Here is a 26,433-nt window from a genome sequence, read left to right on the forward strand (position 1 = left end):
ATTAAGATTGAGCAAAACAAATTACCTGCACTGCACTCTAAAGCCTGGCACCAGGACTGGTATTAAAATCCACTTAGGCTGAATTCAGCCTTAACATTTCTATAATGTTATCTCTGCATAAATAAAGCAGAGTATACTCCTTTTGGGGTGCCAGCAGAAGAAAGATCATCAACACAATGCATCTATAGTGGTGGCATAGCAAAGCATAAGGCAAGAGACAGAATAACAATTACGAAGGGGCCCTCAACAAGATATTCATTCTAGCTCTTGGCCAATGGTCCAAATAAAGGTTGCCTTCTACAAGTACACAAAAAATGTCCTTTTAAAGTAAAAATTGCATGAAAAATCTCAAAGGAGAATGAACAAGAATCAGTGTGCTCTTAATGCATCTAATGTTGCAGAACAAGGGAACATAAAAAATGTTTCTTGAAGCTTCCAACCACCTGAACATCCAGGAGAAATAAAATGGGCACAAATGGAAAGGTTTTGGAGCATTGCCACGCAGTCAGTAGTTATTGCAAGAGTGTTGTTATATGGAGGGAATCTAATAGAGGAAATTGTGTTTGCTTACATTTGTTTAAATTATTTGACAAACGTAGTGAAATGATTGAATTAAAGACAAAAACAGGATAGTAAGTAAAAATGTGTACAGTTCTAAGAAGGGAACATAAACTTCCAAGTTTTTAGAGCACATTGTTCATTAAACTTACTTCCCAAATAAAATTTATAAAAGAGAAACAGGGGATGTCACAAAGCAATACAGAATAGAACTTTCCCACAAAAGGTTACCAATAGCTTAGTTACCAATAGCTTAGAAAAGCATAATAACCATGAAACATTATGATGACCTACTCTGAAACGACTTCCACTCCCATCTTGGTCATATAGTAAGATCTCTTGTACTGCCGAAACTCTGTCTCAAACAGATCATCGTCTTCTGGATCCTCATCCTGAAGAACTGAAATGAGAGAGCAGCAATTGTATGCATTAAACCATAAAAACAAACAACTTGACAGCGAGAGCTTTATAAACAGACCCTACTTTCATGTAGGTTTTACTTAATGTTTGAGGCCGTACAAAAGGAAAGGATACTCAATATCGGGACCGTAAGGGAAATTAAACTGCATACTTTTTCAGATGTCATGCAGAATAGAGCTTCCCAAATATTTGTTAACAATGCAGAGTGCTGAAACACATTTGAGATCACTCAAACAGGAAAAAGAACTGAACTATGTAGATGTGAACTAATTTGTCTTTGCTGTGCTATTCAATAGAAGTCTAAAAGAGGGAACCTGTCCATTATGTTGCGTTTTGATACCTATCAGTCTACACAAGGCCACATCTAATGGTACAATGGAATCACTGTGGTACAAAGATACGAAGTAACACGCTACAATAAATAAGGGCTAAAGACTTTCCTATTTTCAATGGTTCTATAAAACAATTTTCTTTTTTAAATGTGTTTCTCTTATTTGTTTTTGATGTTCTATATCGCCACAGAGTCTTGACGACATCAGATCACCTCATAACCGAGAGGCATTTTAAAAACAAATTACACAATGGTGGTCATTATTGAGAAACATTATCAAACAATTGTACACATTTTACGCATTAAAGATATCAACATAATTATACAAGAGGTCATGGAAAAACAGAATTGGGGAGTAAATTTCATTTGGAAAAGTGCAAATACGTTTGGAGAACTCTTAGTGCAATAATGTTCAGTTGGTGTCAGTATGGTATGTCACTGCTCCAATTGTTTATATTTCAAAGAAGGCGGCTATCACACAGTGAACAGGTCAAGAACAGACACAAAACCTGGCTTCTGCAGCTGAATGAATGAATAGTTTACTGATCAGTCAAAAAACAAGTTACTTACCTGTACACTGTAGTTCTCCAGTATTGATATATTTTATAGATTCACATGCTTGAATGTTACCCGCGGTCATCGTGGGAGTCCAACAGTCACAGTAAAATAAGAGTATTAAAGCTTAACATTCAATTGCCATATAAATTCAATAGCCTTTAGCAACCTAGTATAATTTGTTTAAAATATCCAAACTTCATCCATTCAGAGCATAGAGTCTCCATCCCCTGAAGGGTCACTATTCCTCAGATTTAGAGCACAAGTACAATTAGAGGAACAATACAGGTATGAAGGTGAACGGGAAAGGGGAGGAGGGTGGACCGTATGTGAATCAATAAGAGATCAATACCTGGAGAACCACACTATACAGGTAAGTAACTTGTTTTTTTCTCCAGTATTGCATCTTTTCTACATTCACATGCTTGAATCAAAATAGTAAGCAGTTAACTGTCAGCGGCACGAGGTAAGATGAACTATCTCACCATGCGACCCATAGTAGAAAAAATAAACAATAGGCATTTAGTGTAGCCATTACAGAAAGGTATTAATCACTGATCATACAATAATTGTATATGAAAAATAGACACTAAGGAGTTTATACCTTATGACGGGGCGTGGCCAAGCAGGCTACGATGGCGGACGCACTCTGCTGAGGCTCCGCGATCAAGCAGACCAGTAGACAGCACCACATCGTCGAATCTGGCAGCAAATCGCCTCCGCTGGTGTTGGAACTGAAGCTGCACACAGTGATGCCAAAGAAATCCTGAATGCTGCAGTACCCGCCGACAAAACCGCAGTTGTTTCACCGAGGGGCCCGGTAACAAGATGGCATCCACCCACTTTTAGCCCAGAGGCTGTGCTTTGATCGCCGAAAAACGCATCCCCGGGCAGGGAGTACCTATCTACTGCTTCCGACGATGACCGAACAAGATGGTGCTCACTCGACTGTGATCGCCCCTGCCGGCCGCCGCATACCCAATGAGCTGCGAAGAGAGGGGTCTGGGGCATTCAGCGGCAACCCAGCACTAGTGACAAAGCGACCTCACCTGAGCGGCAAATCCCCATGATTGATGCCAAGAGCACCCACTGAGGCGGACTTCACCGACACCAACGGGCCGCTGCTGGGAGGCGAATAGCCGGTGCCCCCTCCCCAGTTCAGCACTTGGGGCTTTTTTGCGCCAAGTCTGCCGGACTCAAAAATGGCGCCCGTGAGCTGAAACGCCTCGGGCCACCAGGCGAATATCCTCAAGGGACGTTCGTGTGACAACACAGGAGATGAGAGACGGGGACCTGACCCAACACCACTGGTCCTAATTATGTGATCCCCCCCCACCCCCTCCCCCCCCCCCCAACCCACTGCAACACCTAAGAGCTGGCCGTGCATAGTGACTGCCGCTGCCTGAGCCTATCATGGAGGCCTCCAGGGTGGATTGTAACTGGTGATCACGCTGCCACTTCGCCCGCAGAAACAGCTGACGGGTGCCTGGAACACCCTCAAAGCTACCCTTACCTACTGCACCACCAGCGGCGCGCATTAACTGCCAGCAACTAGCACTGACGCCTTGGGTATACAGGGACCCTCTGAACGCCATACACATCGGGTGTTGCCATGATGAGGACGCCAGATGGGAGAGACTGGTTCTGAAATAAACGCTGGGCCCAGGTAATACATGCCACACGCGCTAGGAAGCAGAAAGCAGGCCGGACAGGACGCGACCGCCTCTGAAGGTGCCCACCACGATCGTGACTGGCGGCTCGGCGGGAGTGACCTGCGGACACACTACACCCCATATATCAAGAGGTCAACATGAGAGATCATTTGGCCACCAGGAGGCACCAGACCGACTACACCCCTACTGCAGATAACGCAGGGCAGGAAGAAGTTCACCCCAAACTGCAAAATGGGGAAGCCCAGAGCTACGCAGCAGACAACGGTCCCAGAAACCTCATCAGAGAACTTGCCGCGCACTAATGCACTAGCCAAGCTGTCAACGACCCGGCCAGAACCGTCCATCTAGGACGAGCTTGACCAAGTACTAGCGGCAATTGAACTTTCAGAGTCTCCATGGAGGAACGACTCCACACCCTAACCACAGACATTAGTCTCATCCGAGATGATCATAGGAAACTGGCCGACAAGGTAACGGATGGAGAGAAGTCCCCAGCAGACCTACAACCCACTGTTAAAGCACAGCAAAAAATACTCCGGTCCGTTCTGGGCCACCTAGCCACCGTGGAGGAGCGTATGGATGACTAGGAGGGGCGCTTGCGGCGCTGCAACATCCGCGTGCTGGGCCTTCCAGAGGGAGTCGAAGGGGCGCACCCTCTCGCATACATGGAGGCCTGGGTTAAATCTTTCACCCCAACCACAGACTGAACAGCGTTCTTTACAATAGAACGAGCCCACCGGGTTCAAGCCCGCAAACCGCCGCCCGGAGCCCCACCCGAGCCAATGCTCGCAAAATTTCTGCACTTCCAGGACCGCGTCGCGGTGCTCAGGGCCGCCAGAAGCACAGGCCCCCTTCAAGTGAAAAACAAACATATCATGATCTTTCCTGACTATGCACGGGCGGTGCAGCAACAAAGATCGTCGTTCCTAGAGGTGAAACGCCGACTGCGGGCGAATAACATACAATATTCATTACTATTCCCTGCCCGCCTAAAAGTCATCCATGCTAGCACCACCCACTTCTTCTCCAATGCTGAAGAAGCGTGTGAGTGGGCAGACCACCACTGCACACAGGGCTCCACAGAAGAGGTCACTCGGAAGTGGAAACAAAAAGCGCCACGCAACTGACGGCGCAGCCAACAACAAACACAAATGCAGAGACTGCAGGGAAGGAGAGAGATAACAAAACGCCACGTCGTGGAATCCCCAGACCTGGAGCAAATCATGCAGGAATGGCGCAAGGTCCTACAAACGGTGACAGATCTGGGGACCACCCCGCCGGGGGATGACAGACTGTTCCCCCCACCTTTTCTCATCGGAAGGAGAAGACGATAGCGATGAGACTCAATCTAAAACGGACTTCATTACCTTGCCCCAGGTCACCCCACAAACTGCCGAAGATATGCACTAATGGATACACCAGATGGTGATCAGAAGTATCCGGTCCGATCGGCGGACACAAGCTGCTGCGCCCCAATAGAACACACCCACAACATGCATAACGGTATCCGTGATGATCCACAGTCCAGATGACGAACACCGATTTTACAAATGCCCCAACGGGACTTCGCCTCGCAGGCACGAACTGCCACCCCCTTGTGTCAATTGTTTACTCTCTAGTTCCATGAGAGTCAGTTTGGACATATCGGCTCTCCGATAGGTCCCAGGTATTGGGATGGTTTCCCAACCCGGTTTCTTGTTTCACTGACCCGGTTTACTCCAACCCTTTACCCCTCAAGGAACGCACGAAACAGGGCAGCCATCACACTGGGGTGGATGTCACCGACCTCCATGTCTGACGAACACAAGGCTAGGGCACAGCCAGAATCCATGACGCAGCCACCCTCCGTCACACTAAGTGCACAGGTAACTATCACTGCATACCCAAATGCAGAGTGCAGACGTTAGTAATATAACCTTAAACATTTGGGCCTTCATACTCCACACAAACGGTACACAACATACTCATACATTAAGCGTCAAAACTCACAAATTGCATTTCTGCAAGAGACACATCTCACAGAGCCAGAAATCAACACACTATGGGCCAGATGGCGCGGAACCATATGTGCCACGTCAAACTCTGCATATGCACGAGGCGCGCTGGTCTGGATCCGCCGGGCACCCCTTTTCAAGAACTCCGGATAGTGGTGGACAAAGAGGGTAGATTTACATTGCTGGAGGGGCTCTTAGACGGACAATCCATCCTACTGGGTAGCATATATGCCCCGAATATTGAACAGGACAGGTTCTGGGAGTCCCTTACTGGGGTTCTAGCCCAAGTCGCATCTATCCAATGGACCCTAGGGGACGACTATAACGGCGCGCTCAATATTGCACTAGACAGATCTCACCCACCACCGCCACATTCTCCCGCTCCGAAACAGACGGAATGCTTTCAAAGTTGGGTCACGCACTGGGCATTAGTAGAAGCTTGGAGAGCAGCCCAGCCTCTATCACGACTCTACTCGTTCCACTCCATTCTACACAACCTACAGATTCCATTAGACAGATTTTTATGCTCCCCATCACTGGTTCCCAAAGTTCAGCACACAGACTACGTAGGCCGTGTGATTTCTGACCATGATGCACATATCTTACGCATTCATTGGAGGCCCCCTAATCCCCTGGTGCCTACTTGGCGCCTCCCACGCGACTGACAGACCAAGTGTTCAACCACGACCATGAACAAAACATACAGGACTACTTTACCGACAACCTAGGGACTGCCACTTCCAAATCAATAGAATAGGACGCATTCAAGGTAGTTGCTCAGGGGGCATGCATCACACAGATAGTAGGGGTGAAACGCACACTAGAAAGAACACTCAATACTACTGAATTAAAGTTACCTACCCTCACAAGACAAGATGCAAATGCTGCGGCACAGGTGGCGGAGGCCAAAACACAGTACTCTACTGCCATGGTAGACTTACGCAAATACAACTTTAGAGCCTAAGCCACTCGAAAGCATAATGAGAGAGATAAAACAGGCTCACTCCTAGCATGGCTAGCAAAACAGTACACAGACACAAACCCATTCACTGAGATAATAGACCCCTCCGGTAACTTAGTGCGCTCCCAAATGGACATCTTATGTGCATTCCGGCATTATTATACCACGATTTACCGCACCCCGACACAGCTCAGACAGGAGGCGATAAGCCACTTTCTTGACCCACCACCTATCCCACAAAGTATAGAATCAGAGAAAACCACACTAGAAGCCAAAATAACGCCAACTGATGTCACCCATGCGATGCGTGCGCTAGCGAGGAACAAGGCACCGGGTCTGGACGGTCTACCTCTTGAATACTACAGCACCTTCTCCTCCCCGCTAGTCCATTGTCTCGCAGAGATGTTTGCAACTGCACTTGAGAAGAGAGAACTGCCCAGCTCCCTTCCAATGTTGGTCATCGTAACGTTCCTCAAACCACACCAAGACCCACAACAATTGTCTTCTTACCACCCTATCACGCTCCTCTCGGCTGACTGCAAAATACTGAGGAAAATTCTGGGGGATAGGTATGAACAAAATCAGCGACCCCTAGTCCACCCGGATCAGTGCGGGTTTGTACCCGGCAGAAATAAGTCAGAAAACATCTGTCGCTTGTTCCACATTCAGGATCAAGTGGAAGATACGCGACCTGCTTAATTTTAGACCTCGAAAAGGCCTTTGATACCCTTACGTGACCATACCTTTTCGCCGTTCTGCAACAAGCAGGAATAGGTCCAACTCTCCTAACGTACATGCAGCTTCTCTACACCAAGCTTACATCTCTTATTCGAATAGGCTGATACATATCGTCACTATTCAAGGTGGAGAGAGGTACAAGACAAGGGTGCCCACCATCGCCCCTGATCTTCGCCCTGGCGGTACAACCTCTGGCAATACAATTATGCCAGGAGGGCGCTGAATGGGGCTTCCCCATAGCGGACACTGTCCATAGCGACTCCATGTATGCAGACGATCTCCTCCTATACATCCGAGATATCACCGCGGACCTCACAGCCATCTGGACAATCCTGACAGAGATCGCGGAGGCGTCAGGACTAAAGTAAATTAGGGCAAATCTGCAATCTACCCACTGCACCCAAACCTCGTACCGCAGGAGGTACGAATTGGTATGCAGAGCCTACCTTGGAGCAAAAACGCCCCCTGATTTTTCGGCATCCGCCTGTACCACTGCCACGCCGACATTTATAAGGGCAATCATCGCAGCGTGCTGGCCGGCATCAGATCAGCCGTGGGATTTTGGAAGAACCTTCCGCTGGCCCAGATTGGCCTTGTGGCCATAGCTAAGATGATCATTGTCCCCAAATTGCTGTGCCACTTTATGAACTTACCGGTAATTCCACCCAAAGCTTTTTTTCATGACCTAGACTCGCTCGCTCATCTGAGGGGGGAAACAGACACCGGATAGCCCTAAAAAAACTGCATTTGCCCACCACACAAGGGGGTCTAGGCGCCCCCTCCTTCGAATCGTACTTCCTAGCGGCGCAGTTACAATGGCTATCGTACTGGACGGTGAGTAGGCATACAGGTGAAACACATACAACTCGGGCCCGGTCCCTGCCCCGGAACTCTATCCCCTGCTGCTCCCAGGTACCAAACCACGACTAACATATCTCTTGCAGGTATCGGTGGCCCGTCGATGTATGCAAAGAATCCACCGCATGTCGGCAGAGACCCCGCACTACTCCACTCGGCTGCCACTGGTTGGTTGTCCCAAATGGGAGAAATACTTCACAACTAACATGCTCCGTATGTGGATGGACCGTGAGATAACGGAGGCTGAATCGCTGTTCCCAGATGGGCAGCTTAGACCTTATGACCAGCTCATGGAGGACTACGATCTCTCCTCGGGACAGTTTTTAACCCACCAACAGCTCCTAGAAATTTATCGGCCACACTCTGACCCTTCTGCGGGCGAGCCACCAACACACCTGGTCATTCACACCATCCTATAAAAGGGTACGGACCGGCACCTAGTTACATGGCTGTATTAGTCCATCAGAGAACTTACAAATAAACCACTGCTTGCTCTCTGAGCCAAATGGGAATACGAACTTGAACGTCAATTACACGACGGAGAGTGGGAAAGGACCCTAAAGTTCCCCAAAAAAGTGTCAAGGAACGCGCGTTTTAAAAACATACAGTTTTATGTCCTACATAGAGCGTATCAAACACCAGAACGCCTACAGCGCTTCTACCCGGACACCCAATTTCTCTGCCCCAGATGTCACTCACCAGACACACACTTTCGTCACATGTTCTGGAGCTGCCCCACCATACAACCGTACTGGTCTATAGTCCTGGGGACAGTCAAAGAACTCACAGGTCTTACAGATATACACACGTGGGAGGGAGTCGCTCTCGGAATATTCCGAAGACCAAAGACACACAAAGTGCCTGTCCGCTTCACGACACTAGCAACGCTCTTAGTAAAAGAAGTATCATCATGAACTGGCGAGCCACAATGGGCGCCCCAATAGAAACATTGGTGGGAGCGGTACACAAATTGGCGACAGCAGAAGAAACACTACGGGAGGAGGTGGTGAAGGGACTATGAAAACATCCCATATCTATGGAATGGGCCCTATTATCACACCAGTTCAAGCAATTACACATGTGTACCGACCCAAGCACTTCTCAACGCAACTCAATAGACCTGGAAGCACGAACCTCAAACGGGAGTCCACATGACACCGCCCTCACCACCCCAACCGACACATGATGCACAAAAACTCCACAGTGCACTGCACCGTATACTGCAGCTGGCAAAGTTGCCCCAATGATAGCCAGTAAACAACGCTGTGACACACCCACAGCCTATAGTGCACATTACCCAGACGTCCTACCCGATGCACACACCCCGACTCCTCCCCCTCAATACACCCCCAGTTTATTCTCCCCAGTTTATTCTCCCCAGTTCCCCCCGGCATCACTTTACAGAGAGGATAAGTGGACTGTAACAACAGATATCCCCTCAAAGTGCAGGACGTATGTCCTACGGCTGAACAGCAATACTACTATTGCTCAAATAAGTACAACGAGATGTAATGTGATTTTATTGCAAAACGTAAAAATATTTTTTTTAAAAAGTTTATACCTTATGCGAACAGACTTCGCAGAGAAGCTTGTCCGCCTGCTACATCTGCCTTTTGCCATGCGTCCAGGCAGTAATGCTTTGTAATGGTATGGACATTCGGCCCATCCATGTCGCCACCTTGCAGATGTCGGATAAGGACATTCCGGGAAACAGGGCAGAGGAAGCTGCCACCTTGACTGTGGAATGAGCTGTGATCTTGGTAGCTAGTGCGGCCAGCTCTCATGACAGAAGAGAATAGTCGATGAGAATGTGCGAGCAATCGATAGCCGCGTCAAAGCCTGACCCATCCTGGGGGCAGAGAAGGCAATGAGCAACAGAGTAGATTTTCGGAAAGACTGTACTTTTCACATAGAACTTTAAACAGCATTTAATGTCCAGTGAATAGAGAGTTCTTTCAGCTGGCAAAGATGAAGCAGGAAACAAGGACAGTAGAATCACTGGTTCATTTAGATGAAACGTTGAAGGTACTTAGGAACAAAAGAAGGATTGGTACAAATAATGGCTCTGTCCTGATGAAACTGTAGGTAAGGCTCTGATGCAGTACAGGCCTGGATCTCCCTAATGTGTCTTGCCAACATAATGGCCAATAGGAAAGCTACTTTCCATGAAAGGTATTTTTAAGTCACGTTTGTGTATTGGTTCAAAGGGCGACTTCATAATCTGCCACAGGACAAGGTTTAGTTGCCACAGTACTGTAGGAGGTCTTATTGGTGGTAGGCTCTTCATAAACTCCTTCACCAGCCTGTTAGACAACAAGGACAAGTGACGCCAAGTGCACCGTGATGGACTTATGTGCCAGGCCAGACTTGGCAAGTGACAATAGAAAGGGTGAAACATCTTCAGGAGGCGATGAGAGAGTGCTCGACACACCATGAGCAAAATAGCCTCCATTTGAGCGAGTAGCACTTAAGCATAGGAGGAGCTCAGGCTTTCTGCAGCATAGATGGACTTTCATCAGAAATTGTGAACGCTCAGAGTTCTGTATGATGAGGAGCCAAGCTAGCAAGTAAAGAGTGTGAATTTGCGGATGGACCTGGTTCATGGAAAGGAGATTCTCTTTTGGCTGGAACAGGATTGGAGAGGACCCCGATAAGAAATACCGCTCTGTGTACCAGTACTGCCATTCCAATGCTGCGGCGATAAGCAGGATGCGGCAAGGCTCCTGTTTGATCTTTTGCAGAACCTTTGAAATTAAAGGAAACAGAGGAAATGCATAAGCAACCGTTACCTCCCAAGAGAAAGGGAAGGCGTTTTCTAGAGAGCCTGGCTGAGGAAATCTGCTACAGTAAAATCTGCATTTTCTGTTAAGACAGTGAATAGATCTAAGGTTGTAAATACCCAAGAGAGACAAACCCTTCGCAGCTAATCCTCGTTTAGATCCCACTCGTGAAATTGTTTGGTGTCTCTGCTGAGGGAGTCGGGCCATTCGTTTTGGACTCCTGGTACATGTTGAACTTGCATTGATATCTCGTGGGCTATTAGCCATTCCCAGATCTGCTAAGATAGCACTGAGAGAGCACAAGATCTTGTCCCATCTTTTTTCATCAGATAGAACATGGTGATGGTGTTGTCCGTGTAGACTATTTCTTGATCCTTGGCAGGAAAGCGTGGAGGCCCAGAAAAACTACTTTTAGCTCCAATAACTTTTTGTGACACAGTTTCCTGAGCTGACCACTTTCTGTGAATCTGTACCTCCTGTAGGTGGGCTCCCACCTACCCATGGAAGCATCCAACATCATTACAAACTTCGGTTTTGTGGTAAGGAACGAAATACCTTGAGAAATGTTATCTCGGACTGCTCACCAGGACATTGCTGAGGTAATCTCTGGTGTGATTGAAACAATGTTGTCAAAGGAGCCCTGAGATTGAGTCCATTGGGCATCGAGCTGCTCCTGGAGATTTCTCATCCGTAGGAGACAGTGTAGGATCAGCAGGATGACATCATCCATAACACTGATTTGTATGTGTTCAGTGAAACACTTTTTTGCAGATGGGGATTCCACTGTCCTCTGGAGGTGAAAATCTTTCTCTTGCGGGGAACCAGCTACCTAGAGGAAAAGAAAGGACTTTTCCCTGTTCAGTTTGAGACCTAGGGAGTGAAAGAGCCGGACACAGGCCTCTGTAGATCTTATGACATCTTGGAAGGGTGGAGCCTTGACCAACCAGTCGTCCAGGTAACGGAATACCTGGGACCGGATCGCCAGAGAAAAGCCGCCACTGGCGCCAATCACTCGGCGAAGACTCTAGGGGTCGACTTTAACCCGAAGGGCAGGACCTTTTGATGAACTTGTTCAGCAACCTGAGGTCCATCATGTGCCTCCATTTTCCGGTCTTCTTCTTTATTAAAAGGAAATGAGTGGAAACCTAGATTGTGCTGACTGCGCAGCACTTCTTCGATTACCTGAGTGGAGAGGAGCACTCACATTTCCATCTTGAGAACTGCCAGATGACGATGAGAAGTTTTTCACATGGGTAAATTCAGAAGTTGAACAAATTCCAGGGTGTGATCATGGTGGAATACGTCTAAAACCCATTTGTTGGAAGATATAAGCTTCCATTGAATGAAGAATTTGCAGTAAGGTGGCAAAATTGAAAAGGGACTACGGGAGCAGGGGCCTCTGAATTCTCATTGCCTCTTGTTGGCATCATGAGCCCTTTCGCCTGACACTGGGCGTCGACATGCTGATGCTCTTGGATTGGTTGGTGTTGAGTTTTGTTGAAAGGGCTGTGCAGAGTACTGCACTCGAAATCCCTGCTGGTTATAGGGTTGAAAACGCTGGAGGTGAGGTCAAGAGAGATAGTGACCTCTTCCCCTTCCCAAAAAGAAGAAAACTTATTTTGCTGCAGATTCGTCAGCGATTTAGCTGTGTCTGTCTGACTTTATCTACTGTATCGCGCCAGTCACGTGTTTGCCAAAAAGGTACTAGCAGTCAAACGGCATATCCAACAACTTGGCCTAAACCTCAGAGCGGAATGTTGTAGCCTTCAGCCATCCCTGCCGTCTCAACACTGCCACTCCTGCCATCTGTCTGAAGGTGGTCAATGAAATGTCTAAAGTCACATCAAAGATCTCGGACGAGGCTCCCTCCCCCTCCAATACAACATCTTTTGCCTCCTCCTTGTCTCCCGAGGATAGCCCAGGCGTTAGCAGCCCTAATGTCGGTGGCTGCCAATGCGTAGAACATTTTGCTGATATTATCCAGTTGGCGCCATTCCTTGTCAGGTGGAGTTGCGCATGGAGAAGAAGGATTTTTTGATCTGCTTTGAGGAGCCTGTATGATAACTAAATCAGGCAGAGAATGACCAATAAGATATGCAGGAGAGTCTTCAGTGCCCTGTACTTTTTATTCAGTTTCGGTACAACAGCAAGAATAGAGGCTGGCGTCTTCATTGACTTCAGGCCCTCTTGCCATAAGCAGTCCACGATGGGAATGGCCTAAGGGGAGTATTACGTAGTTGTTTTAAAATAATTTTTAAAAAAATGTTCTGCTTGGCAGGCATAGGGATATTGAAGCGCCTTGACCCGCGTTCCAGGAGATTATGAAAACCACCAATATCTGCAGGTGGAGAGTCGGCTATACGCAGCGGAGTAGACTGTGGATGGAGTAGAAGCCACGTAATGGTCCCATTCATCATGTACATCCGGGTCCATCTGCAGATCCCCTTTTCCTAGCTGCTGATTATCACTGTCCTGCACCTGAACAGGAATTTCCAAAAGTAGCAGAATATTTTTGTTTCTTGGCTGCGAATGACAATAGGAACCTCCTGTGTAGGTGGTGGTTGCAGAGCATAGTTTGCCTTAGGAAATAGTTTGTAGTAGCCATTGAGCATCAAAGGAAGGTCAGTGACAAACGAAATGGGAATATTATTGGAAGGCTCCTGGGCATGATCCTCCTGCTTTTCGTATGGCTAGTGCTCTATAAATGTGTTCAAGCATGAGTGCTGGGACGTTATGCATCAGTGAAGGAATATTTGCCCTCTAAATAAGTAGATGGGTCATCTGGGCAAAAGTATATACACTGTGACCGAGCAGAGCTCAGGAAGATTCCCTAACACACGACATGCGGTAAGAAATCGGAGGTATGGTGGCCCGGCAGTGAATGGAGACTCTAAGGTCTATGCTCTGATTGGCTGAAGTTTGGATTTTTAAAATAATGATAATAGGTTGTTAAAGGCTATTGAATTTTTATGGCAATTGAATGTTAAGCTTTAGTACTGCTATTTTACTGTTACCGTGGGACTCCCACCTTGACGACAGGGAAGATTCAAGCATGTGAATCTATAAAAGATACAATACTGGAGATCCAAAACTTACAAATAAAACAGAAGTACCCACCTCATTAATTAAAATCACAAATAAATCAGGGATGTGGAATTCCTATAGCCCGACGCCAAGGAAATATTGTTTGGGGTCAAGGGCAATAAGTTTTCATGTGTATTTCATCCTTGGGACAAGTAAGCCCAACCCCCTGTGGCACAAACCCTTTGGCCGCCAGTTTGCAGTACCACATTATGGATCAGGGAGGGGCACTTGTAAGAAAGTGGCTCTGTACATACTGGACCAAAGTAAGGTACAGAGTCCAAAGTCCCCAGAGGTTTGGCAGAGGCTAAAGTTAGATATAACCTTACTCTCTAAAGTGGTAGCTTGGTCGAGCAGTAGGGCAGTATCAGAGGACATTGTAAAGCATTTGTTGTACACACTCAGTCAGCAAATGGTTTCACACACTCAAGAACTGAACTCTAGGCCAATGGTTTGTCTAAAAAAAATATAGTTTTTTTTATTTTAGAACCAATAATAGGTATCAAAATATACTTTCTCAGAATGAGTTACTTTAGTTAAATACTTTTCAAATAGGCAATAGACTTTTGTATACAATAGTTACAGTTGTTGCAATAGACAACACAATTTCAAACACAATGTGACATTGAGCTCAATGGGAATTTCTAGTCAAATGCAAATAATTCCTTTATGGGTTACTTTTCTAACCACAGGACTGGATCCTAGATTCAGTCCTGGGACATCTGTAAACAGTTGAGTAAAAGCGTTTTGGTTACAGTTGTGATTTTATTGTATTTTAAAAATTGACACTTAGAAACTTTTTCACATAGAATCACCAATGTTATCTATCCTATGGGAGGAAATTCACTTAGCTTATACGTAATTTTATCGTTACTTTTTCTTACTCAGTGTTGGATCCTGGATCCAGCACTAGTGCATCACCTGTAAACAATTGAAAGAATGTGTTTATGTCAGACAGGCGATTTTTAACAAATATTTGTAAGTTTCAAGAATCGACACTTGAAAAGTTTTTCAGCAAAAAACAGGCAATGTTATCTTATGGAAGGAAATTCAAGTTACTGGTAAGTTCAGTTACTTTTCGGGATCAGTGCTGGGCACCAAGATCCAGCACTGGGATCTCTCCTGATAACAGGTGAGTATTTTCGTTTTCATGATTCGGCTGATTTTAGATGAATCTTTTTAAGTTTCAAAACTCCACACTTAAAAGAATTTCCAAGTGAAACCAATCAATGTTACCCTATGGAAGAAATGTGAGATATCTGCTTTTTGGTAAGTACTCGACTGGCAGAGTTAAGGTTCTGGGCATAGACTCCGGAGTCTCCCAGGGTCAGGAAGGTGCAGTTGTTAAACCCTCAGCGGCACAGAGGCAGCCGGGTGCAGAGAGAGTTAAGCCCAATGTCAGCCTATGGGCGGCAGGGGGCCTTTGGTTGGCGGCTGCTGGCAAGCTGGCCACGCGGCTGTGGGAGCTGGGCTCCTGGTCACTTGCTCAGAGCAAATGGGGAAGTAGATTAGGACAGAGGTTGCACTCCCAGGGGCACTCAAGCAGCTGGGTGCTTTTGAGCCGTCGGAAGCTCAATGTAATTCAACGGGAAAGCTGGGAGTTGAACAAAGGCTGCAGGCTCAGGGACGAATATTCTTCAGGTGCGACCACCACTTCGAGAGGTAAGTTGGGATCTTGGAAGATAGGTAGACACCCAGGAGTCGGGCACAGGGGGCCGTGGGGCGCCGAGTGCAAGGGTGTCTTTTGATGTCAGGAAATCTTACCCTCAGCTGGTCGCGGGTGAAAGGGTCCATTGTTGTGAGGCTGCAGGCGAACAAGTTACTTACCTTTGGTAACGATATATCTGTAAGAAACAGTAGTTGGTATTAGATTCCTTACCTTAGAATATCCCCAGGCGTCAGACTGGATCCGGAAATTGTTGCGTAGCAGTACCCTTGCACGTCCGTCGTCGGCGTAGTGGGCGCCATGATGACGTCGTCGGAGTACTTAGACGCCGCCTCCGCTTGCTGACGTCAGTTCTTAGACGCAGCTTTTCCGCGCCAGAAACGCAGAGCCATGTTAAAAACCAACACTGGTGCCATTGAAACTAGGGCCCTGAAAGGGGATGACCTTAACCCTAGATATCGGTTCGCAGAACGGGGAGGATGGGTGGGGCGGTAAGGAATCTGATACTAACTACTGTTTCTTACAGATATATCGTTACCGAAGGTAAGTAACTTATTCATCTGAAAGAAACAGGTTAGTATTAGATTCCTTACCTTAGAATAGATACCCAGCAATACCAACCTGGGTGGTGGGTCTGCGAACCAATAATCACACCAGAAAGTCCTGGAGGACAGAACGGCCAAAGAAGCCATCCCTCCGGACTTGGCTGTCCAAGCAGTAGTGTCTAGCAAATGTGTGCAGCGATGCCCACGTAGCTGCCTGACAGATGTCCTGCAAAGGGACACCCCGGCCGAGGGCAGTGGTAGCCGCCGTGGCCCGAGTGGAATGGGTCCTCAGCCCAACAGGAGGCTCCTTCGCCAAGGAGTAACAAGCCTTGATACACAAGACGACCCACCGAGAGATGGTCCGCTTGTGCACTGCCCGTCCCTTCTTAGCGCCCACGTAACCAGCAAAGCGTTGGTCATCCACCCGGAACTGGCGAGTGCGATCCAAATAAAACGAGCGCGCGCGTTTTGGGTCCAGACTGTGGAGTCTCTCTTCCTCCTTTGAGGGATGCGGAGGCGGAAAGAATGTGGGCAAGGTGGTAGACTGCCCGATGTGGAAGGCCGTGACAACCTTGGGCAGGAAAGAGGGTCTAGTCCGCAACACAACCTTGTCCGGATGGACAGAAAGGAAAGGAGGATTGGATGAAAGAGCTTGGAGCTCACTCACTCTCCTGGCAGAGGTGATGGCAACCAGGAAAGCAGTCTTCAGAGTAAAAAGGCGAATAGGACAGTTGTGAAGTGGCTCAAAGGGAGCGCACATCAGATAGGTAAGAACCAGGTTCAAGTCCCACTGAGGCATCACAAATGGAACAGATAGCCCGATTAGATCGCCCGCAGGGCAAAGGTGGAGGGCTCGCTATCATCTATAAAGACATCTATGTATGTCGCTGTCTAACGGAGTCCATTGCGGACTGTGAAAGGCTTCCCTTTGTTATTGAATTTACACCCAATAATAGCCTCTCTGGCTTTCTCATTTACCGTCCCCCCCAGGTCCTATAAAAAAATTTGACGGATCTACCAACTGTTGTGGCAGAATTAGTTACTTCCCCTTCAAACTTTACATTACTGGGAGATTTTAATATTCATTTCGATAACATGCTAGACACCACTGCCACGGGAGTCGCAACTAGTTTAGCCGCTATGCAATTAGAGCAACTGGTTTTAGGTCCAACACACATCAAGGGTCATCTCCTAGATCCAGTATTTAGTAACAATAAACACCTAAAGGTGGGTAGCATTAGCCATCTCCCCTGGACTGATAATTTTTTGATCCCTTTAATTTGGTCTACTCCCAAAATCTTACTCTCTACTCCCCTTCCACGTACAACCCGAAACTGGTCAAAACTCAATACAGACAAATGGACGAGCAGTCCGACTACCACCAATCCTCTACTTTCTCTTGACCCTTGCGCCAATAATAAGCTATTTAACAATTGGATAACAAGCTCTTTGGACTCTGTACTTCCCTATCAAACCTCTGGCCCTAAAAGGAAACAAAAAACTGCACCCAGGTATTCTGAAGAGCTCAGGGGAAAAAAACGTCTCTGCAAAAGACTAGAAAGGAAGTGGCGCTTATCCTATGACTCTACGGATAAAGCGACCTACAGAGAAGCAATCAGGAATTATAAAAATGAAATTAGATTTAGACAATCCACATATTATACGGAAAAGATCAAATCGGCCAAATCTAAGCCTAAAGAAATCTATCAGATTGTGAAAACACTGACTAGGCTGCCATCTCCATCGCTAGGCAATGACAACTCATCCTTCCGATGCGATGAATTAGCAAATGCCTTCTTTCTAAAAGTAAATACAATCTATCTTTCCTTCTCTGACCCAGAAGCAGATTTGTCCTCACAAAAACCCGACTCACCGATCAAACCAGAGGCCTCCTACCATAACAACTATTTGCACCATTTCCCATTGCTGCATCTCAACACCCTTGAGACTTTAATAAATCAAATCAAATCAGGCTCACCCCGCGACCCTGCCCCCCCGATTCACTGATTCAAGTCAAAAAAGCCATCCTTCCCACTCTAATGGAGCTGCTGAACTCGTCCATCACAAGTGGGACAGTCCCACAGGCCTGGAAACATGCTATGGTCCGAGCTTTGTTAAAAAAAAAAAAAAAAAAACACTCTTGGCTGCCAACCAAGATGGCCGCGTGAGCTCGGAGCTCCGAAGACCTCCCGGTCTCCCGAATTAATCCTGCAGCCTATCCTGTCCCACGGTGGTGGGAATCGGTCGCCGAGCCGGGCCTGATGCGGCCCCCGTTCTCGGATTGAAAATCGGACACTCCTAGCCACAGTTGTGTCGACGATCCCGGCGGCTCCTCCCGCATCGCTTGTGCCAGGGTGGATCGTAGCGGTGTCCATACGGAGTTCCTCCCTGCCAGCGCTTCTCCTGCCCGAGAGGTCCACCTGGGCTCTGATCGCCTTGCTGGCTGATCCTGATTTTGTATCCCGGATTCCGAGCTGTGTGCACTGGTACTACCTCGCTGGACTTTCTTGCCCCGGTGTCCCCCCCTCCCCCCTCTGTCCTGTGGTCGACAACATGGCGGGCAAGGGCGGCTCGGATGCGGGCAAGACTCAACGGATCAATCGGAAGCCGTCCCAATCCCAGTCTACGATTCCCGAGCGCTTCTCCCAATCTAAGGGATCGCCTGGACAGGTGGTCCGATCAAAAGACCCGAGGAGAGATGAGTCGCCGGATGACTCCGAATTAACGCTCAGGGACGTTATGGGAGCGATATCGGGGATGAGGGATGAGATGCACACACTTCGCGAGGAGCTATCCAGCAAGGTCGACTCCCTGAAAATCGACCTGAATCTCATCAGGACGGACCTTGGGAAAACCAACGACCGGGTGAAGTCCTTGGACCTTAAAACGTCCAGCCTGACCACTGATGTCTCAGACATCCAGACTGAAGTGCGCACTTTGAGGCAGGCTAATGGAGTACTGGCGCGCCGGCTGGATGAGTTCGAAGGCCGCGCGCGTCGCCAGAATGTCCGTATCACCGGAGTGCCGGAAAAAGCTGAGGAGGACTCTACTGAACTGTTTGTGGAGGACCTGGTGGTCAAGAGCTTGCAACCGGGGGGCCTGAGTAAGTTCTTCTCGGTAGAGAGGGCCCACAGGGTTCCTGGTGGACCGCCCAAGTCGGGAACAACCCCACGTCCTATCATTGCGAGGCTGTTCAATTATAGGGACAGGGACGCCATTCTACAGGCGTCGAGGACCGCAGGCCCGCTCCATTTCCAGAACTCGGAAGTAAACTTTTTCCCAGACTTCACCCAGGCCGTCCAGAAACAGCGGCAGAGTTTTGCCGGGGTGAAGAGAAGACTCAGGGAAATGGGCCTGCGGTACTCAATGCTGTATCCTGCTAAGCTTCGAATTGAACGCGACCTCCGGACTTTCTTCTTCGAATTTCCTGAAGACGCGGGACACTGGCTTGACACCCTACCCCAGGAACGACCTGAATCTACCGCTCGGACGGAGGATGCCACCGGAGGAGCGGCTGCACAGGAGTGATTTCGTGACTAGTTATCTTCCGAGAAGCGGGGAGCCGTGAGGTGCCTCGACTTTAGACATTGTTATTTACATTGACTCATTCTGCTACTGATATGGGGGGTGACGGGAGGGGATGGGATGCCTCCTTTCTCCTTCTTGGGCTTTTTGTAGGTTAGTTTTAGGGGCGACAGGCACACTGCTAGTTGGGGTGGATTTTAGTCTGATGCAGGGGTGCAGGGTGGGGGGTAGTTGGGATGTGTGGTGTTTTATTCTCTCTTTGTTTGATTCTTTCTCCTGGCTGAGGTGTATACGTCCTGGTGTACCGATGAACTGGGCACTGATGTGGGTGGTGGGGGGGGGGACGCGGAGAGTCCTTGACGATGGGGGGTAGACTGCTGCATTTGCTGAGCTGGAATGTTAACGGGTTGGGAGATCGTATTAAGAGGGGTGTAGTTTTGCAAATGATTAAACGGTGCTCTCCAGATGTTGTGTTTCTACAGGAGACTCACTTAGTGGGTCATGCTTGCCGGGCCTTGAATAGACGGGGATACAAAATGGTGGCTCACGCAGGCTTCTCCTCGGGCTCTAGGGGGGTGGGCATAATGGTGCGTGCGTCTCTTCCGTTGGAGGTGGAGTCTGTGCTGGCTGATGATAGGGGTAGATACGTGGCTTTGGTGGGCAGATGGGAGGGCCGCACGCTAGTTTTAGTTTCAGTTTACGTACCCCCGGGGTTACAGGAAACCACATTCAGGGACTTGGGGGGCGCCATTTTAGGTCTCCCCGAGGGACTGCTGTTGGTGGGTGGGGATTTCAATTCAGTTGTCTCAGGGGAACTGGACCGTTTTCCTCCCAGGGATCTTCGCCCTTCCCAGTCTTGGATGTCTGATTTTGTATGTTCCATGGGGATGGTTGACTGCTGGCGTTTGCTCCACCCTACACAGCGACAGTATTCTTTTCTCTCGGGAGCTCATGGTAGCTTCTCCAGGCTGGACTACGTCCTGGCCCCGGCGGCCCAGGCGCAGTCCGTTTCCACCGCGCGCCTACTGGCCCGGGGTATCTCGGACCACTCCCCAGTTTGGATCTCATTTGACTTTCAGGTCCCGGCGTCTTCGCGGGTGGCCCCCATCAACCCGTGGTATTTTCGTGATCCGAAGACTCGAGCTCTCCTGGCCAAGGCTATGGACCGGTACTTTGCTGAGAATGCTGGCTCCGTGGCCTCGGCCGTTACATTGTGGGAGGCCTTTAAAGCTGTTCTCCGTGGCGAGGCCTTCTCCCTGATTGCGGAGGCGCGCCGCCGCCGCGATGTAGATGTGGTACGACTGGAGTCTGAACTTGCAGACTTAAACGCACAGCTGGAGCTGGGCCCGTCGCCCGATTTGGTCCATGCCCTCTCGCTTAAGCAATCCGAACTCCGAGCCACGGCTGCTGATGCAGCTAAGGCCTTGAGTAGGGAACAGCAGGGAAGGATCTACGATTCCGGTGATAAGGCTGGGAAGCTCCTGGCCTGGTTGGACAAGAGGGAGTTGGCGTCCCGGGTGGTCCCGGAGCTGGTGGGTGAGGACGGCCTGACTTTGACGGACCCGGCGGCCATAGCCGAGTCCTTTGCTGGATACTACGCGGGGGTCTACACCTCTGCTACCTCTCTCCCGGAGTCCGCTTCGGCCTCCTATTTGGAGGATATTGACCTCCCCTGTCTATCGGATCTTGACCGGGAGGACATAGACCGAGACCTGTCTGACGATGAGGTTGCCCTGGCGATTCGCTCGTTACGGTCCGGTAAGGCGCCGGGACCGAATGGTATCCCGGTGGAGCTGTATAAATTAAGGGCTGAAGCGCTGGCCACACCGCTGCGCAAAATGTTCCTCGAGGCCCGTGAGCGGGGTGAACTCCCCCCAGACCAGAGACTAGCCACCGTAGTGGTGATCCACAAAGAAGGGAAGCCCCGGAACTTGCCCCGGTCTTACCGCCCTATCTCATTGTTAAATGCGGAACCCAAAATCCTAGCGAAACTGCTGGCCAACCGGCTGGTGGGAGTGATCTCGGACCTGGTTCATCCGGACCAGTCTGGGTTCATCCCACACCGGAACACGGCGCTTAACCTGAGGAGACTCCACGCTGTACTGGCACGTGCTCACTTGCTCCGTGACCCGGCGGTTCTGGCTTCCCTTGACGCTACCATGGCTTTCGACTCCCTCGAGTGGAGTTACCTGTGGGCTGTTCTAGCTAAGCTGGGCTTCGGGCCTTCCTATATTGGATGGGTCCGGCTGCTATATTCTGCTCCGCTGGCTAATGTCGCAGTTAACGGTAGACTCTCGGCTTCTTTCACGCTGCACAGAGGTACCAGACAGGGCTGCCCGCTTTCGCCGCTCCTGTTTGCGCTAGCGCTGGAGCCCCTGGCAGCAAGGATTAGAACACACCCCGATGTTTCGGGCATTAAGTGGTCGCCTGGCTTCGAGGATCGAGTGTCGCTTTACGCGGACGACATCCTTCTTTACCTTACCTCTCCCTGTCGCTCGCTCATCGTGGTCTTCGACCTACTGGGAGTCTTTGGGTCGTACTCGGGGTTAGTGATCAATTGGTCCAAATCCTCCCTATACACGGTGCGTGGAGATACCCCGCGCCTCCCCCGTGGGTGCTCGATTCAGGTAGCCCAACAGGGCTTCCGGTACTTGGGCATCTACGTGTCGCTAGACCCGCGTGCCCGCTACACGCACAATCTTTTGCCACCGTTGGAGCGCCTGAAGAGGGATGTCGAGATCTGGAAAAAGCTGCCTATCTCCCTGATGGGTAGGGCGGCACTGTTTAAGATGATGGCGCTACCCCGCTTTCTCTATGCCCTGCAGAACTCGCAGGATCCGATTCCTGCCAAATATTTTGGTGCGATCGAGTCCCTGCAGAGGATGCTGCTGTGGGATGGACGGCCGAGGATATCGTTGCCTAAGCTGACTATTCCCTGCTATGACGGTGGGATAGCGCTACCGGACATGCGAAGATATTACTGGGCATCCCAGCTTGCGGCGATCAACCATGGCTTTTATGGCCCAGCGGTTAGTCCGGGCTATGCTATGGATCGCTGGCTGGTTGGGGACGGCAACTACTACAGAGCTCTCTACTCTAGGTCGTTGGACCGTCGATTGACGGGCCCAACCAGAACGATGGTACGTGTATGGCGCACGGTGACGGATACCCTTGGCTGGAAGGATAAGATCACTTTGGCTACTCCCCTGTATGATTCCGACGTGCTGGGGAAATTGTGGAAGACCAAAGGGTTTGACCGGTGGGACACCATAGGCATTTCTAAAGTGGGTGACATGATTGTGCGGGGCGGCATTAAATCGTTTGCCTCGATGCAACACGAATACCAGCTGGCGCCGACGGAATTTTTCCGACACGCCCAGCTTAGTCACGCCCTCTCCCCTCACGTCACTGACGGTGACGCCATCCCTGAATCTTCCCCCCTGGAGGATCGGGTACTGGACGGCCATATGCCGGACAGTGCCATTTCCTTGACCTACAAGAAGCTGATCAACGTGAGGGTGGACTTGCTTGAACGGTTGCGAATGCACTGGGTGAATGACGGTATAGAACTGGATGATGAGGAATGGCAGTCGGCGGCGTCTTCTCCCAGGGAGGTGGCCATATCGGCGAGACTACGTCTGGTCCAGCTGAAAATCCTTCATAGGGTATATGTTACCGGCCCCAGGCTCATTCATATGGGGCTTTCCACGGATGGCCTGTGTCGGCGGGGTTGCGGTCTGCTGGCCACCTTCCTCCACGTTCTCTGGGAGTGTCCTGGTGTGGCCCGATATTGGAAGCGTGTGCATGATGTGATGGAGGAGGTGACGGGTGTGGCCCTGCCAGCCGAGGCTCGCCGTTGCCTCCTCAATGTGTGGTGTCCGAATGACTACAGTGTAGCCCAGACTCGGTGGGTAACCTTAGGTAATATGGTGGCCAAGAGGGACATTGCCCAGAAATGGGGTGCGCCCGCACCCCCGTCCCTTACCCTCTGGATGAATAACATGGACTGGTGCATGGTGCGGGAGAAAACGGTGTATGTGGCCAGGGGCAAGCCCAGAGCGTGGAGATCTGTGTGGGGCGCCTGGAACTCTTACCGGGGCGATTTATGTGAACCCCCGCCTGACCCGGAGGTGGACGTCCCACCCTCCCCATAGAATGCTACCCTTCCCGTGATTCCAGGCAGGTCATCCTGAAGTGAGAGCCCCCCATCGTACTCTCGTGCTGCACATATATACCTGAGTTGAGTTGGATGTGCGGCCCCCGGCCCCCTCCCACGGTGCCCCTTTACTATGCTTGCTCTGTCCTCGGCCACTTCTCTTCTTACTTTTTCTTCCTTCTAACTCTTCTGTGCTCCGGCACTTCCTTTTCGTGGCCTCTTGAGGCCCTTCCCTTTCTTTAGGTTCCTATATTGTTCCTCATTATAAAAATTAAACCTGATTGCTTCTGCGTGTTGTTGTGTACACGACTTTCTGTGCTATCTTAATGCTGCCTGGCCTCCGGGATGTACGGCTGAATAGCGGTGTACTTTTTCTATAAATAAAGGTTTTTCAAAAAAAAAAAAAAAAAAAAAAAAAAAAAACACTCTTGATCCAACGAATTTTAACAACTATCGTCCGATATCACTGCTTCCCTGGGCAACCAAGATCTTAGAGAAACATATCAACATCAGTGTAACGCAGTTCTTCGAGAACAACCATCTGCTCGACACCTCCCAGACAGGCTTTCGCCCAAAACACGGCACGGAGACAGCTTTGTTGGCTGTGACAGAAGAGACAAGGCGGATACTCGATCAGGGAGGATCAGTGGCAGTGATCCTCCTTGATCTGAGCGCCGCCTTCGATACGGTTAATCATAAAATACTTTTAAACCGCCTCCTCGATATGGGAATTTCGGGAGAACCCCTGGTGTGGTTCAGGTCTTTTTTATCTGACCGATCCTTCCAGGTCTTTGAAGGCACATCGGTCTCTTCGAGCAAGCCTCTGGGATGTGGGGTTCCGCAGGGCTCTTCATTGAGCCCTACGCTCTTTAATGCCTACATGAGACCGCTGGCTGGAATTGTGCGTCCGCATGGTATTAACAACATTACCTATGCGGACGACACCCAGCTGGTGGTCTCCCTTGCACAGAAGAGCAACCCACTACCGCAGTCCAACTTAACAACATGTCTGGAACAAGTCAAGAGTTAGATGACTAAATCATGTCTGAAGCTCAATGATGATAAAACTGAGCTAATGCTCCTGGGCCCTCCAACTCCTTCCACCTTGGAGTTGGCATGCCCTCTGAGCATGGGCACTGCCCCCACCCCTAGAGACAACATCAAAAGCCTGGGGGTAGGAATGGACAAATCATTGACCTTCGACACGCAGGCAACCAAAGTCTCTGCGACCTGTTTTGGCCTCCTAAGGATGGTAAAAAAAATCTTGCCACTTCTTCCCTTTGAGGCCAGACAGATAGTCATACAAGGCTTAATTCAATCTCGCCTTGATTTTAACAATTCTCTGTACCTGGGGGCGCCGGAGTACACCCTACAAAAACTGCAGCGCACCCAAAATTGTGCAGCTCGCACATTGCTGGGCACCCCCCGCAGAACCTCAATACAACCTGGTTTAAGAGCATTGAACTGGCTCCCATTAAGGAGAGAGTCAAATTTAAATCTCTGTGCATTACACATCAGGCCTATTGGAAATCAGGTTCAGAAATCAGCCACTCCTTGGTATTGCCATATAAACCCACCAAAGCCCTCCGATCCTCACATGCATTCCTAGCCCAAGTCCCAAGGATTTACAGAGCGAGGGCCGGAGGCCGATCCTTCGCCTATAAAGCCCCGAAAATATGGAACACCTTACCACTCCATCTTAGAGCAGAGTCTATCCTGCTGAGCTTTCGCAAGCAGCTTAAAACATTTCTTTTTAATCAATAGGGTCCCCCCACTCCTCTTCTTTTACTCAGAGCACTGATGGTAGTTTTAGCGCCTGGACGCCTCAGGTCAGCTGTTAGCGCTTAATAAAAACGATTTTCATTTCATTTCATTTCATTTCAACGTGTGTGTGATGCCTTTCAGAAAACGAGTTACAATAGGGGACTTGAACAAAGATGGCTGATCAGGCAGCCTTAGAAAGGCTGAAAGGGCAGAAAGGTAGCCCTTGATAGTGCCCAGAGCAGAGCCCTGCTGGGTAAGAGAAAGAAGGGAGAGAAGAACCTCAGAAAGAGGGGCAGAGAGAGGATCCACAGCCTTTGCTGTGTACCATGCCACAAATCTGTTACACCTGCAGGCGTATACACACTTTGTGGAGGGACGCCTGGCTGCCAGAATGACATTACAGACTTCAGGAGGCAAGTCAAATGGCCTCAACTATCGCCGCTCAATCTCCAAGCATGGAGGTGGAGACTGGGCAGGTTTGGGTGGAGGACCGTCCCCTGCTGCTGCGACAGAAGGTCCTCCTGAAGAGGCAGACGAACCGGGGGATCGACTGACATACTGAGTAGCTCGGGATACCAGTACCTTCGAGCCCAGTCCAGAGCCACAAGGATGACTTGGGCCCGGTCGCGTTTGATCTTCTTCAGCACTCTGGGCAGAAGTGGTATAGGCGGAAAGGCGTACAACAGACCGCAACTCCACTCGCGACGAAAAGCGTCTCCGAGCGAGTGCCACCTTGGAAATTCCAACGCGCAGAACTGATGACATTGCGTGTTCTCTTCGGTGGCGAATATATCTAACCAAGGCTCTCCCCACTGCAGAAAGAGACCT

General features: G+C 49.5%; 1 protein-coding gene across 1 annotated transcript in view; it reads right to left on the minus strand.

Moving 5' to 3' along the window:
• Positions 1-26,433, minus strand: part of XRN1 (5'-3' exoribonuclease 1) — a 1,308,150-nt gene that overhangs the window by 1,047,960 nt on the left and 233,757 nt on the right. Inside the window, exon 12 of the mRNA XM_086943712.1 lies at positions 853-958. Coding sequence (XP_086799838.1) covers positions 853-958 — 106 coding nt within the window. The remainder of the gene's footprint in view (positions 1-852; positions 959-26,433) is intronic.

Source organism: Lissotriton vulgaris, chromosome 11 (assembly GCF_964263255.1).
Source record: "Lissotriton vulgaris chromosome 11, aLisVul1.2, whole genome shotgun sequence".
Classification (NCBI taxonomy): domain Eukaryota; kingdom Metazoa; phylum Chordata; class Amphibia; order Caudata; family Salamandridae; genus Lissotriton; species Lissotriton vulgaris.